Consider the following 16910-nt stretch of genomic DNA (forward strand, 5'->3'; position numbering starts at 1 on the left):
GAGAGCAGGAACACAAGCAGGGGGAGTGGGAGAGGGAGAAGCAGGCTTCCCGGTGAGCAGGGAGCCGATGTGGAACTCGATCCCAGGACCCTGGGATCATGACCTGAGCCGAAGGCAGCCGCTTAATGACTGAGCCACCCAGGCGCCCAGTATTAGCTCTTTAAATGTCTGGTAGAATTCCCCTGGGAAGCCATTTGGTCCTGGACTTTTGTCTGTTGGGAGATTTTTTATTACTGATTCAATTTCTTTGCTGGTTATGGTTCTGTTCAAATTTGCTATTTCTTCCTGTTTCAGTTTTGGTAGTTTATATGTTTCTAGGAATTTATCCATTTCTTCCAGATTGCCCAGTTTGTTGGCATACAGCTTTTCATAATATCCTCTTATAATTGTTTGTATTTCTGTGGTGTTGGTTGTGATCTCTCCTCTTTCACTCATGATTTTATTTATTTGGGTCCTTTCTCTTTTCTTTCCTTTTATGACCGTCTTTGCTGCATCCCAGAGGTTTTGGACTGTTGTGTTTTCATTTTCGTTTGCTTCCATGTATATTTTTTTTTAATTTCTTCTTTAATTTCCTGGTAACCCATTCATTCTTTAGTAGGATGTTCTTTAACCTCCATATATTTGTGGTCTTTCCAAATTTTTTCTTGTGGTTGACTTCAGGTTTTATAGTGTTGTGGTCTGAAAATATGCATGGTACAATCTCAGTCTTTTTGTAGTTGTTGAGGGCTGATTTGTGACCCAGTATGTGATCTCTTCTGGAGAATGTTCCATATGCATTAAAAAAAAAATTGTATTCCGCTCCTTTAGGATAAAATGTTGTAAATGTCTGTTAAGTCCATCCAGTCCATTGTGTCATTCAAAGCCATTGTTTCCTTGTTTTTTTTTTTAATTAATTAATTAATTTTTTTTTTTTAAAGATTTTATTTATTTATTTGAGAGAGAGAATGAGACAGAGAGAGAGAGCATGAGAGATGGGAGGATCAGAGGGAGAAGCAGACTCCCTGCTGAGCAGGGAGTCCGATGCGGGACTCGATCCCGGGACTCCAGGATCATGACCTGAGCCAAAGACAGTCGCTTAACCAACTGAGCCACCCAGGCGCCCCATTGTTTCCTTGTTGATCTTCTGCTTAGATGATCTGTCCATTGCTGTAAGTGGGTTGTTAAAGTCCCCTTCTATAATTGTATTATTATCAACGAGTTTCTTTAAAAAAATTTTTTTTTATTTATTTGAGAAAGAGAGAGAGCGCGAGTGAGCGCACAAGCAGGGGGAAGGGCAGAAGGAGAGGGAGAGGGAGAGTCAGAGTCCTTGCTGAGCAGGGAGCCCAACGCAGGGCTTTCCCAGGACCCTGGGATCATGACCCGAGCTGAAGGCAGACACTTAACTGATTGAGCACCTAGATGCCCCATCAGTGAGTTTCTTTATGTTTGTTATTAATTGATTTATATATTTGGGTTCTCCCAAGTTGGGGGCATAAATATTTATAATTGTTAGATCTTCTTGTTGGATAGAGCCCTTAATTATGATATAATTCTCTTGTTACATTCTTTGGTTTAAAATCTAGTTTGTTTGATATAAGTATGGCTACTCTGGCTTTCTTTTGATTTCCATTAGCATGATAGATGGTTTTCCATGCCTGTACTTTCAATCTGGAGGTGTCTTTAAGTCCTAAAATGAGTCTTTTGTAAGCAACATATAGATGGGTCTTATTTTTTTAATCCATTCTGATACCCTGTATCTTTTCATTGGAGCGTTTAGTCCATTTGCATTCAGAGTAATTATGATAGATAAGAATTTAGTGCCATTGTATTACCTGTAAAGTTGCTGTTTCTGGAAATTTTCTCTGTTCCTTTCTAGTCTTTGTTGCTTTTAGTCTTTCTTTCCCACTTAAAGTGTCCCCTTTAATATTTCTTACAGGGCTGGTGTAGTGGTCATGAACTCTTTTAGCTTTTGTTTGTCTGGGAAACTCTTTATCTCTCCTTTTATTCAGAATGACAGCCTCACTGGATAAAGTATTCTTGGCTGCATATTTTTCCCATTCAACACGTTGAATGCCACTCTCTTGTGGCCGGCCAGGTTTCTGTGGAGAGAGCTACTGCTAACCTAATTTATCTTCCCTTGTAGGTTAGGGATTTCTTTTCTCTTGCTGCTTTCAGGATTCTTTCCTTATCTCTATATTTTGCGAATTTAACTATGATATGTCTTGGTGTTGGCCAGCTTTTGTTGAATTTGATGGGAGTTCTCTGTTCTTCCTGGATTTGGATGACTGTTTCCTTCCCCAGATTAGGGAAGTTCTCAGTTATAATTTGCTCAAATAAACTTTCTGCCCCCTTTTCCCTCTCTCCTTCTTCTGGGATTCCTATGATATGAATTTTATTATGCTTTATGGAGTCATTGAGTTCCCTAAGTCTACATTCATGATCCAATACTTTTCTTTTCCTCTTCTCTTCAGCTTCATTATTTTCCATAATTATATCTTCTATATCACTGATTCGTTCTTCTGGTTTGTCCATCCTTATTGTCATTTCATCCAGTTGGTTCTACATCTCAGTTATAGCATTTTTAATTTTTTAATTTTTAATTTTTAAAAATACTTTATTTATTTATTTGAAAGAGAGAGAGAGAGACAGAGAGAGAGCACACACAAGTATGGGGAGTGGCAGACAGAGGGAGAGGGAGAAGCAGGCTCCCTGCTCAGCATGTGGGGCTTGATCCCAGGACCCTGGGGTCATGAACTGAGCTGAAGGCAGATGCTTAACCAACTGGGCCATCCAGGCACCCCTCAGTTATAGCATTTTTTATTTCAGCCTGACAAGTTTTTAGTTCTTTTACCTCTGCGGGAAAGAATCTCTAGTGTCTTCTATGCTTTTCTCAAGCCCAGCTAGTATCCTTATGATTGTTGTTTTAAGTTCTAGTTCAGGCATATTACTCATCTGTTTTGATTAGTTCTCTGGTCGTCACTTCTTCCTGTTCTTTCTTTTAGGGTGAATTCCCCTATTGTCATTTTGGGTAGGTCAATGTTTTTGTGTGTGTGTGTTAGGAAAGCCTGTTATGTTTCCCGCTCCTGAGAGTAATAGCTATATTAAGAAGAGGTCCTATACTATCCAGTGCCTGGTGCTTTAGGACGTGTTTCAGAGTGTGCACTGTGCTGTTGTGTTTTGGCTGCTCTATCCCTCAGGTCAGTCCTCTGCAGAGTTTCTCTTTGCCTGCAGTGGGGAGTGTTTGGATTTTGTCCACAGTGTGGCAAGTTTTAACTAGGTGTGTTTTGGTCTGCTTGTTAAGAGGCTAGATCCTATTTCCCCTACTGTTGAAGCTTTGCAGCACTCTATGGTCAGTGGACTTGGTGTGTGTGAAGGATTTGTGCTGGTCTTCTGGGGGAGGAGCCTGCTCTGCTGGTTGTCAAGCTGACTTGCCCTAGTAAAAGGTGCACCTATAGGGTACGGGGGGCGGGCCCTGCCACTGTTTAGGAAGCCCTCACAGAAGAGCAGTCTCCCCTCTTGTGTTCCTGGCTTCCATCAGACCCTGTCCTCATGCTGTCTGTGGCTGAGCCATCTGCCCACCTCATGGCACAGTACTCCTGTGTTTTCAAACTCTCAGGCTCCTGGCTGGGTTTCAAAACTCCAAATTTTAGAGACCCAGAGCAGTGCAGAGTGGTGACGATCCTCTGGGGGAGGTCTTGCCATGCTGCAGTTGGTGCCCATTAGTCCCAGAAAAGCAGTGACGTGATTGCACAGCGGCTTGGAGTGTATGGTAAAGTGCAACAAAAACTGGCACGAGGGTTTGCTGCTCTCAGCAGGTGTCTCTGTTCCTGTGCTAATGACCGGGGCAGCACACTGGTGCCCACCAGCTCTTTTATCCCGAGGGGCCATGCCACCTCTCCCAAATGTACTCCAGGAAGGGGAACTCTCTCTTCCAGTGCAACCCAGGGGATCCTCAAACTATGCTGTCCGGTCCCAGGTCTCTGCCTTCCTTCCCCATGGAAGCACTGCTATGGCTGCCAGCCTCCACCAGGCGGTGGCTAATGGACTTCTGAAGCTTCAGACTTCGGGCTCCCCTGCTTGTAAAAACTTGTGATAATCAGCTGCTCTAGTTTTCCTAGTCAGTGGTTTTGGGGAAGTGTTTCTCTTGTGGTCTCTCTCTCTCTCCCTCTCTCTTTCTCCTCTTTCCAAGATCAAAACTGCCTCCCCTCCGTAGCGCCTGTGTTTCTTTCCTCCCCAGAATCATGTCTGGGCACTTCCTATCTTCCCTGATGTGGCTTCTTTTCACCCTCTAGTTCTGCAGTTTGTACTCTGCCATGTGAGGTCTTCCTCACCCAGACCAGGTTTTAGGATATCTGACCTTGGGTATAATGAGAAACACATGTGATGTATTTGCTTTAGTAGACATCCTTATTCATACATCAGCCTGTTCTGTGGCAAAACTGGGACCCCAAGAAAGTAAATAATACTGGAATCTAATGTTATAATATAAGCTTAAGCTGTCTTCTTGGCATGTTTCATCAAAGAGAATGTGGTTTCTTAGCTAAATGTGCATGTTTCTTGACACATCCTAGGAGTCTCATGATTTTTTTCAGGGCTAGATAAAGCATAATTTATTTTACTTTATTGTTTAAGTAATATGTACACCCAACATGGGACTCAAACTTACAACCCCAAGATCAAGGGTCTCATGCTCTACCAACTGAGCCAGCCAGGTGCCCTGAGAAAGCATAGTTTAAAGAGAGTTGGGTTGCAGAGAGATGGACTATCTCAGTAGAGGACATGCCAAGGCCTTGGGTACTAGGGCAAGACCTTGGGTTCTAGTCCAAGTCCTACCACTAAATTGCTGTGGAATAACATACGTCACTGCTCTTTTTTGAGTTTCTATTCCTCCAAATGGAAGAAGTCTACAGAGTGAGGAGAGAGATCAAAGCAAGTTCACTGAATTTGAGAATATGATGCTCTCGTGATGACCACTGCCAGATGAAATGGCTGGTTATCTCAAAGCATTAATGTAGGAAGGAGGCTTGAGACAAATGGTCAGGAAGTACGTGATCACAGGGACAAGTTATGGCCTTTTTCTTTAACATCTATCAGTTTAAACTCTAACTCAGAGAAAACCAAACCAACCAAGCAACCAAACAAAATCATTAACACACAAGATTCCTGGGAACAAAATAAAAGGAGTGGAGATATAATTTGGATGCTTTCTTATTAGTTTTCCATTTTTTTTCCACAAGGGATTTGCAGTGACTTTGAGGATTAAGAATAAGAAGTAGAGTATCGAGAAGATGCCAAGCAATGATCTCATTAATTATACAGACAGTATTTGCGGGACACACAGAGACATCAGTTATCAAATGTTCACAAATGCCAGTGCACATGTGTATACTTGCTCACCACTTGTAACCCAGGGACTTTGCTGTTAAGACACATATGAATACCTCCAAATATTCATTCGCACTCTAAAATATACACAAACTGAGCCTCTTATTTTATATGCAACTGTTTCCCATCAATATGTTGGTCTTCAGACTTATAATTTTATCCTTCTTGCTCATGAAAAAACACATTACTTGTTAACATTAACGTCACATTAAAAATGCAGCATCACAAGAAAAGTCTCTGTAACAAAAGCAATTTTCAAAGCTGAGGTGATATTTATTGTAAAGTCTATTCATTACACTAACACCAAATCCTACAACAGAATTAATCTTCTGGGATTTAGCCTTTATTTTATTCCACTTATAGAGGCAATTACCTTAGAGTATAAACTTCTTCATTTGAATGTCAGACTCTGCAGAGTGAAGAATCTGTTATCTCTGTTCTAGTGGTAGCGTGGGACCTATGCGTGCAGCCAACTTAACTTTGTCTTACGTTTGTTTCCTTAAGAACTGTTTTTATTTTGTCATATGCAAGATTGATGAGAACTTGAAAAATGGGTGTATAGTGGGGAAAAAACAAGTATATTGCTACAGGCTTAATAATAACTTATATATTAAATGATAATGAGAAAGACGACTGCTTCCATAGTGGTATTTAGCTTTTCTTCTGTAAAGTTATTTGAATAACTTCAGTCTAATCAAGGAGGAAGTTATAGTGGAAGGCAGAGTGTAGTATTTATCTTATCTTTCATGCTATAGAATGCAATCATACACATAAAGTTCAATTCTAGGAAATGTTCCACTCTGCAGTGCATCTCTAGAATTAGAGTTTAAAAGAGAGATTAGTTATTTGGACTAGGTGGTGGTTTTAATCAGCTTGAACTGCTAACCGAAGTATCACTGGGTGGCTTAAACCACAGACATTTGTGTGTCACAGTTCTGGAGGCTGGGAAGTCCAAGATTGAGGTGTTGACAGGTTCGGTTTCTGGTGAGAACCTTCTTTGTGGCTTGCAGACAGCTGCCCTCTGATTGTGTCCTCTCCTGATAGAGGGAGATTGAACTGGGGTCTCTTCTTCTTACAAGGACACTAATCCCATCATTAGTGAGGGCCTCATGACCTTGTCTAGACCTAATTACCTTCGAAAGGCTGTACCCCCAGGTATCATCACGTTAGAGGTTAGAGCTTCAATATATGAATTTTGGGGAGACATAAACATTCGGTCCATAATAATGGTAATGAGAGGGGATGTAAGGAATTTGATCAGGACACTGAATCTCTTCTTCAGTTTCCTGCATTTTCTTACCTTTTTCCATCATCTTCAATCTCTCCCTTAGAGACTGCTTCAAAATTTCCTCAAAAAGGACTTTTACTGGATTGGTCTGAGGAACAATTTTGGCTGGAGGTGGGAAGATGGATCAGCCCTAAACATCTCAAGGTAAGGGGGTTCAAAGCAATGGGAAAAAAAGTGAAAAGGGGAAGAGAAATTATGTGACTGGGGAAATAGATCAAGGATAACAGATGGAGAGGAGAGGAAAGGGTAAGGAAAGGAACTAGGGAACAGGAGAGGAAATGAATGGTGGATAAGAGCAAAAAAAAAAAAAAAAGACATTTTAAAGAGAGGCTAGTGAACAATTTTTATTCTGCTGTTTTGGGAGCTGAGAGAAGTGGGGCCTGAATTGGGAGAAAGAACGGCCCAGTTTTTATCCCTTCATGCCTTGCAGCTCCTTTGCTCTCATGTTACCCTAAGTGACTGACTTTTCTGATTTCTTACAGGATTCTTTCAAACAGCTCGATACAGAAGTGTGGTACCATCAGCAAAGATGGTCTCCAAGCCTCTAGCTGTGAAGTTCTTTTACAGTGGGTCTGTAAGAAGGTCAGACTTTGAGGGGTCAGATCTGTCATATGGCTTCCTAGTAAGAAGGAGCAGGCCTCTGGGGCTGGGATGGACATGAGTGTGAATACTGGACCTTCTAGGACATGGCATTCGATGCAAGACTCTGGACTCTCTGAGAACATTTAGATATTATCTTAACAATTTAAAGATCCAGATCTAGGAACATTTGGGAAATAAAAATTTTTTGTAGTACTTCTCACTGATGCTGCCTCCTTCATCCCCATTCCCACCATCTCTGTCAAAAAATGTACCTTTCCTCTATGTTATGATCCGAACTGATCTGACAAAATCCGTGCAGGTGTATACTATTGCTCATGTGTTATAGGGGTTTGATGTGTGCTAGTGGGTTGGCATGTTACTTATTCCTCATAATACATTGTTATCCTAACGGTGGCCCTTCACAGATAAAGCTGTATTCTAAAGGATAATGCTAATAGTGAGAATGTAAGTTGTAGTAAGTGGATGAGAACAGGGTAGTGCTTTCTGCTTCTCAGCTCTTCACTTAGAGACCTGGCCTTGGCTGAATTTAATTTTTCTGGGTGTGCATAGACGTGGTTGAATAAACTGATATATGATCATAGCTTTTCCATGTTGTGAATGTGTGATTTGCAGGTTAATTTCACAGTAGTGGTCCATCTGAAGAAAGTTTACAGAAGCCGTTTACGTGCTTGATTCCCAAATTATTTTAGGCACGAATGCCTCAAAAATGAGAAAAACTCGATTATTTCTCTTAAGTAGGGTTTGGAGATAGAGCAGGAGAGAAGGTGCTGTTTAAAAGATATAGGAGGGAGTACTGAAGGGGACCACCATTCTGTACTGTTATGACGCTGGATTATAATCTCTTATCTTTCTCTCATAGATTTTTATTTTTTTAGGAACATGAACTGTATCTTATCCACCACTGTATCCCTCACACCTAAAATAGTGCTTGTATCAGTTGGTGTTTTGATAGGGATTGCATTAAATTTATATATTGCTTTGGGTAATGTAGACATTTTAACAATACTGTTTTTTAAAAGATTCTTTATTTTATTATTTTTTAAAGATTTTATTTATTTATTTGACAGAGACACAGGGAGAGAGGGAACACAAGCAGGGGGAGTGGGAGAGGGAGAAGCAGGCTTCCCGCTGAGCAGGGAGCCCGATGCGGGGGCTCGATCACAGGACCCTGGGACCATGACCTGAGCCGAAGGCAGACACTTAACGGCTGAGCTACCCAGGCGCCCCAAAGATTTTTTAGTTTTAAGTAATCTCTACACCCAAGTGGGGCTTTAACTTACAACCCCTGAGATCAAGAGTCACATGCTCTATTGACTGAGCCAGCCAGACGCCCCCAATATTTATTCTTCCAGTCCATGAGTGTGGAGTATCTTTCCATTTGTGTCATCTTCAATTTCTTTCATCTGTGTTTTATTGTTTAGAGTATGTGATTAGTTAATCAAACTCCTTGGGCGCATGGGTGGCTCAGTTGTTAAGCATCTGCCTTCGGCTCAGGTCATGATCCCAGGGTGCTGGGATCGAGTCCCACATCGGGCTCCCTCCTCGGGGGGAAGCCTGCTTCTCCCTCTCCCACTCCCGCTGCTTGTGTTCCTGCTCTCGCTATCTCTGTCTCTGTCAAATAAATAAATAAAATCTTAAAAAAAAAATCAAACTCCTCAGTTAATAGGTCACCATCTTCATCAGTCATATATGCCTCTCTCACATTCCATTTACCTTTCCCCTTGGCCCTAAATCCCCACTTTCATTTATCTTTCCTTCACAGGAACATACTTTGATATTTGATATATTCCTTAAGCTTGTTTGTATCCTTATAAAATGTGTAGTGTTCTTTATTTGTTTCATATTTAATGATTCTATATATTTCATTGTTTTACTTTTTCCACGAGCATGTTTGTGAGTTCTGTTGCACTGTGTACATATAATTCATTCTTTTAGCTTCATAATCTTCATTTTATGTATCCATTCTCTTAATGATGGACACTTAGTTTGCCTTTGTTTCCCCACTATCACAAACAGTGATGCGATGGATATTCTCTTGTATATCCCTACTCCAAAGTCTTCCCCATCTTAGGAAATGGCCCTACCTCGACTTAGTTGTTCAGATTACAAACTGAAGAGCTTCCTCGTTTCTTTTTTTCTATGTCAACCAATTTTATCATCACCACCAGCAAACTATATTCTAAATCTCCTCTCTTCTTTCCATTTCCACTTACAAAAAAAAAAGATTTGCTTATTTATTAGAGAACAAGAGAGAACATGTGCACTAGTGCGAGTAGGGGAAGGGCAGAGGGAGAGAATCTCAAGCAGACTCCCCACTGAGCATGGAGCCCAACCTGGGCTCCATCTCATGACCCATGAGATCATGACCTGAGCCAAAATCATGAGTGGGACACTTAACCGACTGAGCTGCCAAGGTGCCCCTCCATTTCCACTTTGAATTCCAGTCCAAGCCTCTGTTGCTGTTCACCTAGATTACTGTGACAGCTTCTTTTGTTATTACCTCCTTTAAAAACAGTGTTAGTGAGGGGTGCTTGGGTGGCTCAGGCGGTTGAGTGTCCAACTCTTGGTTTTGGCTCAGGTCGTGATCTCAGGGTCATGGGATGGAGTGCTGAGGCAGCTCTGTGCTGAGCAGGGATTCTGCTTAGGATTCTCTGTCTCCCTCTCCCTCTGCTGCTTCCCCCACTCATGTGCACGCACTCTCTAAATAAATGAATAAAATCTTTTAAAAAATAGTTTCATTGAGGTATAGTTGACACAATAAACTGAATATATTTAAAGAATAAAATTTGATAAGTTTTGACATATATATCTCCATGAAAATGTCACCATAATCAAGATGGTGAAACAACAACTATCCTGAAAAGCTTCCTCATGCCTTTTGTAATTCCTCCTTCTCTCTTGTCCCTGTCACCCAACACTCTCCCATCCTCAGGAAACCCTGATCTACTTTATGTCACTATAGATTAGATTACGTATTCTAGAGCCTTACAGTTCATAGAGTTTTACAAAGTCATTAAGTATGTACTCTTTTTTTTCAGTCTTCTTTCACTCAGAATAATTATTTTGAGGTTCATTCATGGTGTTGTGTGTATCAATGGTTTACCCTTTTTTATTGCTAATATTCCATTATATGGATGTGTCATAATTTGTTTCTTCATTCACTCGATTGACATTTTGGTTGTTTCAGTTTTGGGCTATTAAAAATAAAGCTGTTATGAACATTTGGGTACAAATCTTAGTATGGACATAGGCTTTCTTTTCTCTTGAATAAAATACTTAGAAGGTGGGAATGGCTGGATCATATGGTAGGTATACGTTTAACTTTTTAAGAAACTGTCAACCTCTTTTCCAATGTGTTTGTACCATTTTATATTCTAGCCAACAGTGTATGAGATTTCTATTTCCTTTACATCCTCAGTGATATTGGGTATAGTCAGTCTTTTTATCTTTAGCTAGTCTAGTAGGTACTCAGTGGTATCTTGTTGTGGTTTTAATTACCATTTCCTTAAAGATCAGTGACGTTGAGCATCTTTTCATGTGCTTATTTGCTATCCATATATCTTTCTTTGGTGAAGTATCCGTTCAAATATTTTGTGTCTTTGTTTTCTTGTTGCTGAGTTTTCAGAGTTCTTTATATTCTGGATATAAGTTCTTACCAGATATACACTTTGCAGATATTCTCTCCCAGTCTGTGGTGTGTCTTTTCATTCTCTTAGTAGTGTGTTTCAAAGAACAGAAGTTTTTAATTTTTATGAAGTCTATTTTATCAATCTTTGTATTATAGTTTGTGTTGTTTGTATGTTGTCTAAGAAATCTTTGCCTAGTCCACGTTCACAAAGATTGCCTTTGTTTCCTTCCAGAAATTTTATAGTTTTAGCTTTTGCATTGAGGTCTGTGATCTGTTTTGATCCAACTTTTATATATGGTGTGAGGTATGGGTTGAGGTCTCTTTTTTCTTCTTCTTAAAGACGCCGAATTGTTCCAGCACCTTTTATTGAAATAATTACCCTTTTGTCATTAAGCTCCTTTGATACCTTTGTTGAAAATCAGTGATCATATTGGCCCATTTTTTTTTTTTTTAAGATTTTATTTATTTATTTGACAGAGAGAGACACAGCAAGAGAGGGAACACAAGCAGGGGGAGTGGGAGAGGGAGAAGCAGGCTCCCCATTGAGCAGGGAGCCCAATGAGGGGCTCGATCCCAGGACCCTGGGATCATAACCTGAGCTGAAGGCAGATGCTTAACGACTGAGCCACCCAGGCGCCCCCATATTGGCCCATTTCTGTATTTTGTCTTTTGTGCCATTTATTTATATGTCTGTCATTTCATTTCTACACCACTGTAATTTTATCATAAATCTTGAAATTAAGTGGTGTAATCCTTCAACTTTGTTTTTCTTTTTCAAAATTGTTTTAGTTGTTCTAGGTCCTATGATATTTTACTGTAGACCTTAGGTAAATATTCTATTCCTATGTTATTTTGTAAATGTATGAATATATCAGGGTGAATTGCTGGGTCAATGGATACTTTGTTCAAATGAGCCTAATTTAAACTCTCCAGCAATGTATGAGGTTAAGTGCCTATTGCTCTCTACCCTACTCAGGCAAGGGTGAAGTGAACCACAGGCTCCTTTTGATCATGAGTTTTCACTCCTGGCTCTATCGTCCTATGAGTTTTTACTTAGAAGGTCTTTCAGTTTCTTCACATTGGAAGACCTCTATACAACAAAGCTAGTAATGATCTTTGCTAGTAATCATCTCTCAAAGCAAAACCTTGATGATAATAAAGTCTTTGTTTCCATATTAGTAATGAGATGAGGAAGGAATTAAAGGGGAGGGGAGAAAACTCTTGGCACACAAGAGAAAGTATGAAAGGAATGTGATAAAAGCTAAGGAAGGAGTGATTTTCAAGGTGGAGGGAGCATTCATCAATATAAAATGCTAAAAAGCTGTAAAGTAGCATAATGACAGAAGAGTATTCAATGAAATTGACAATATGGAGGTCATTGCTCATCATACTTTATTAGTGTGCTAGTGAAGGTGTGAAATTTCAGTGACCTGACGGGGTAAGGAAATGGAAACAGTGAGTTTAGATATTTCTTTTAAGCAGTTTTTAAGAAGTTTTGTTACGGCAGGAAGGAAAAAGATAATATCTAAATAAAGGGCTATATGTTCCACTGGTATATTTTTACATACAGATAAGAAAGAGTAGCTCATGTTTATAAATTTCAACTTAGTTGAAAGAGAGAGATTAAAGATTTAAGCAAGACCACGATCTTTGAGGCAGTGGATGACTGTGTGACCCAATGCATAAATGGAAGAAATCATTTTGAGTGGAAAGAGTGTCCCCCTTCCCATGGAACGGGGGAGGGATGGGGCAAGATTCCGATATGTTTGCCCAAGTGATAGGAAAGAAAATGTCCACTGTTGGGGCGCCTGGGTGGCTCAGTTGGTTAAGCGGCTGCCTTCTTCTCAGGTCATGATCCCGGGGTCCTGCGATTGAGTCCCACTTTGGGCTCCCTGCTCATTGGGGAGTCTGCTTCTCCCTCTCCCTCTGAACCCCCTTCCTCACTCGTGCTCTCACTGTCTCTCTCAAGTAAATAAATAAAATCTTAAAAAAAAAAAAGAAAATGGACACCGTTCTTGCCTGGTGAACTCTATTTTCTCAGTGAAATAAAGGACAAGGTTATATGCTGAGAATGAAGGAGGAAGTGATAGGTTTGAGATCTGTGGAAGGCAGAATTTTGGAATTTCTACACAGGGAAAAGAGACATCTACCTAGAGACACAACATTGCCGGTCAGCACTGAGAGCTCAGGTGAGGCAGGAAGCCATACATTTTTAGTGATTTCAGCCTGCACTATTGCCTGATTGTCGGCAGCAGCCCATGTCAGACCAGTTGTAGTAACAGAGAAGTCAAATGGTAGGAATGATGAAGGGTGGGGATTTTATAGGGAGGTTTCAGGAAATAGAAGTAGCCAGAAGTAGATAAGAAACCCAAAGAGTAGGGGACCCTGGAGTGAGGAACATGCTGGATGGGAAAAGATTTGGCAGTAACAGTGATGTAGTTTAGGAATGTAGGTGAGGTCCAGAGGCAACGACCAAGAAAGAATTCTTGAGACATCTTTGGTGCAAATAGGTGATTTTATTAAAGCCCCGGGGACAGGACTCGTGGACAGAAAGAACTGCTCCCTGGGGGCTGTGAGGGGGGACTGATTATGTACTTGGGAGTTGGGGATATAAGGCAAAGGGAGGTTTTCAAAAGAACTTTTATTTGCTAAGGAGGACCTACAAGCTATTGGAGGCCTTGCCGTTGTCAAATTAAGATAACTTTTCCCTCTAGTAAAGCATTAACATTACGACAGTTTTCTTCTGGAAGTTAGGTTATTGATAAGATTTTTTTTTTTCTTGTAACTCACTAAGACATTTGTAAGCTGAGGGATACTCCTCTCTTGCTGGACTGTGATCTCTATTGTTAACCATTTTTTTTTTCCCCTTCCCTTAGGTTTAGTGCTTGTGTTTCCTCTCTCGCTGTGTCTCTCTCTGTCAAACAAATAAATAAATCTTTAAAAAAAAAAACAAACAAAAAGAACGTTATTACACTTCTACAATGGGAAAAATTAGAAACGATTCAAATACCATCAGTATTGAAACGATTAAATACATCACCTCACCTTTTGCTTTCTTTCTGCAGAACAGGCCTTTTAAAATGAGAATGTTTTCATCTTTTGCCTGAACAACAATAATAATAGACAAAAAGAAACCGGTCTTTATCCTCCAACAAAATCGTCAAGCTAGAATGTCAGTGAGGAGTGAGGAGTTATTTGGGCTCGACGGTGCTGTTGTTCACTTGGACTCTGGCCTTCTGCAGAGCTCGTCCCAGCCGGGGGATTAGTTTGGTTTGGCTCCTGTGGGAATGCAAATTTGGACGGTAGTCCTATTGCTTCATGCTGCTTTGGATTGCTTAAGTAATGTACCTTCTCCTTTCTCCACCCTCCTCCATTCCCCCCTTTAAAAATCTACTCTCAAAAGTTGCATTTTCTTCTTTTGCCCCTAAGAACAGGTCCTCCCTGATTTCCAAAAGGCTTCATCTTTGGTCACATGGCTGTAGAGTTAGTGACCTCACTCCAGGTTTGTGACAGATGCCAAGACTGAGGTGGTGGCCTCTCTTGGCTTAAAGGGCTGTTGTGGCTGGTGCTGGTCTTACCAGTGTGGCCCCAAACCAGCTCTGATGAGCATGTTCTCTCTCCACAGGCTGGGGTGGAATGTGCTCTGTAGGGTCCTGGTAAGAACTAGGAGAAGGTTTTTTTGTTTGTTTTTGGTTTTGTTTTTGTTTTCCCCTTAGTTGTTCCTGTTTTTTGCTTAAGTATTCCTTACTGCAAGGCCCTGCATGACTGGTAACATCTAATTGTTGCTCACTGTGATGGGTATACGATGCTCAAACCCTTTCCTGAAACCTATTAGTTACACTGGCTCTTTGTATGGCTGTATGTTATATATGTATTTTTAGACGAATACCTTGTCCTTACTTGAGAGCTGTGGGAACATACTGGGAAGAACACCAATGCTGGAGTTAAAAGACAAACCTGCATTCAAATCTTTTTTTTAATAGTTACTGTGTGACTTCAGGCAAAATGCTTAACTTCTCTGAGCCTAGGTTTACCCATCCTATAAGATCATTTCATCTAAAATAGCCAACCTCGGGGTGCCTGGGTGGCTCAGTCGTTAGGCGTCTGCCTTCCGCTCAGGTCACGATCCCGGCTTCCTGGGATCGAGCCCCGCACCGGGCTCCCTGCTCAGCGGGAAGCCTGCTTCTCCCTCTCCCACTCCCCCTGCTTGTGTTCCCTCTCTTGCTGTGTCTCTGTCAAATAAATAAATAAAAAATCCTAAAAAAAAAAAAAGAGCCAATCTCTTGCCCTCTATGACATCCACTTGTTTAGTTCCTTCAAAACTCTTGTCAAGTCTGTGATTCTCTTTATGTGTTACTTCTTTGAAATTATTACTTCCTGTGTTTTGCAGATGTGTATGTTCACAGTTTAAAATGCAAAAGCGACAAAGGGATGTATCTGTGAAAACGGTCTGTTCTCACCTCTGATTGCTGACTCACTCAGTTTGATTCCTTTTTGTGTTCCTTTCCAGATAGAATCTTTTCATACACAGCATTTATTTATATGAGCATGTGCATGCGCACAGGCGCATGCCCCTCGAGTTGTAGCATAGTATACGTGCTGTTCTGAACTTTACTCCCCCCCATTAACAATATATCTTGCGTCTTTTTATGTTTCTACTTATAAGAACTGCTTCTTTCTTTTTAATGGTTGCATAGAATTCTATTTTATGGATATAACAATTTATTTAGCTAGTCTTCTATTTTTTTTTTTAAAGATTTTATTTCTTGGGGCGCCTGGGTGGCTCAGTGGTTAAGCGTCTGCCTTTGGCTCGGGTCATGATCTCAGGGTCCTGGGATCAAGCCCCGCATCGAGCTCCCCGCTCAGCGGGAAGCCTGCTTCTCCCTCTCCCACTCCCTCTGCATGTGTTCCCTCTCTCGTCAAATAAATAAATAAAATCTTAAAAAAAAAAAGCTTAAAAAAAAATAAAGATTTTTATTTCTTTAGGAGAGAGAGCGAGAGAGCACAAGCTTGGGGAGCGGTGGGCTGAGGGAGAAGCAGGCTCCCCGCTAAGCAGGGAGCCCAATCCGGACTCAATCCCAGGACCTTGGATCATGACCTGCGCCGAAGGCAGACACTTAACCGACTGAGCCCCCAGGCGCCCCTTAGCTAGTCTTCTATTAATGGAAGTTTAGATCATTTCCTCTTTCTTGCCTTTACAAACAATGCTGCAATGACTGTATTTCATGCAGGCATAATTTTGTGCTTTTGGAGTGTTTGTAGACGTGCCAGATTGCCCTGTGTAAATCTGCAGCTTTGTCTTCCCACCCGTAATGTGTGAGAGTTTCGTCACCAAAGCAGTTTCACATCAAACGTTTTGATCTTTGCTAATTAGAGAGGTAAACAGTATTTTCCCATTGTGGTTTCAATTTGTATTTCTCTTATTAAGAACTATAGAGAGCATCTTTTCACGTGCTTAAGGGCCATTTGTATTTCCTTTTCTGTGGACTGACAGTTCATAGGCTTTATCCTTTAAAAAAAAATTAGATGAGGGGCGCCTGGGTGGCTCAGTCAGTTAAGTGTCTGCCTTTGGCTCAGGTCATGATCCCAGGGTCCTGGCATTGGTAGGCATGGGGCTTCCTGCTCAGTGGGGAGTCTGCTTCTCCCTCTCCCTCTCCTCTTTCATCCCCTCATGTGCTCTCAAATAAATAAATAAATAAAGTCCTTAAAAAAACTTTGGATGAGTGATCTTTTCCTCAATAATTGGTAAGAAAAGTTCTTTATATACTAAGTAAATTAGTCTTTTGAGTGTGATAAAAGTTGAAAATATTTTGTCTTAGTTTGTCATTGTGCTCTTGTATATGACGGGATTTTTTTCCTAGCTAGAAATTTGGGATTTTATATATCAAATTTATAATTTTTTAATAAGTTCTGGGCTTCATATCATTTGAAATCTTGCATTCTCCATTCTAAGATCAAATTAGTTAAGGAAGAGCTACAAACAATTGACTTCTAGTGAAATGCAGAATTACGGAAGCATCAGGAACT

At 40.7% G+C, this 16910-nt stretch overlaps 1 protein-coding gene across 7 annotated transcripts in view; it reads left to right on the top strand.

The window, feature by feature from the left end:
- Nucleotides 1-8207, top strand: part of KLRG1 (killer cell lectin like receptor G1) — a 49527-nt gene extending 41320 nt beyond the window's left edge. For all 7 annotated transcript variants that reach the window (XM_032390997.1, XM_032390992.1, XM_032390994.1 and 4 more), the window contains exons 5-6: nucleotides 6696-6796; nucleotides 7135-8207. In XM_032390997.1, the coding sequence (XP_032246888.1) occupies nucleotides 6696-6796; nucleotides 7135-7246 (213 nt within the window). In that variant the 3' untranslated portion in view covers nucleotides 7247-8207. The remainder of the gene's footprint in view (nucleotides 1-6695; nucleotides 6797-7134) is intronic.
- Nucleotides 8208-16910: the final 8703 nt, after the last annotated feature.

This window comes from Phoca vitulina, unplaced genomic scaffold (genome assembly GCF_004348235.1).
Source record: "Phoca vitulina isolate PV1807 unplaced genomic scaffold, GSC_HSeal_1.0 scaffold59, whole genome shotgun sequence".
Taxonomy (NCBI): Eukaryota; Metazoa; Chordata; class Mammalia; order Carnivora; family Phocidae; genus Phoca; species Phoca vitulina.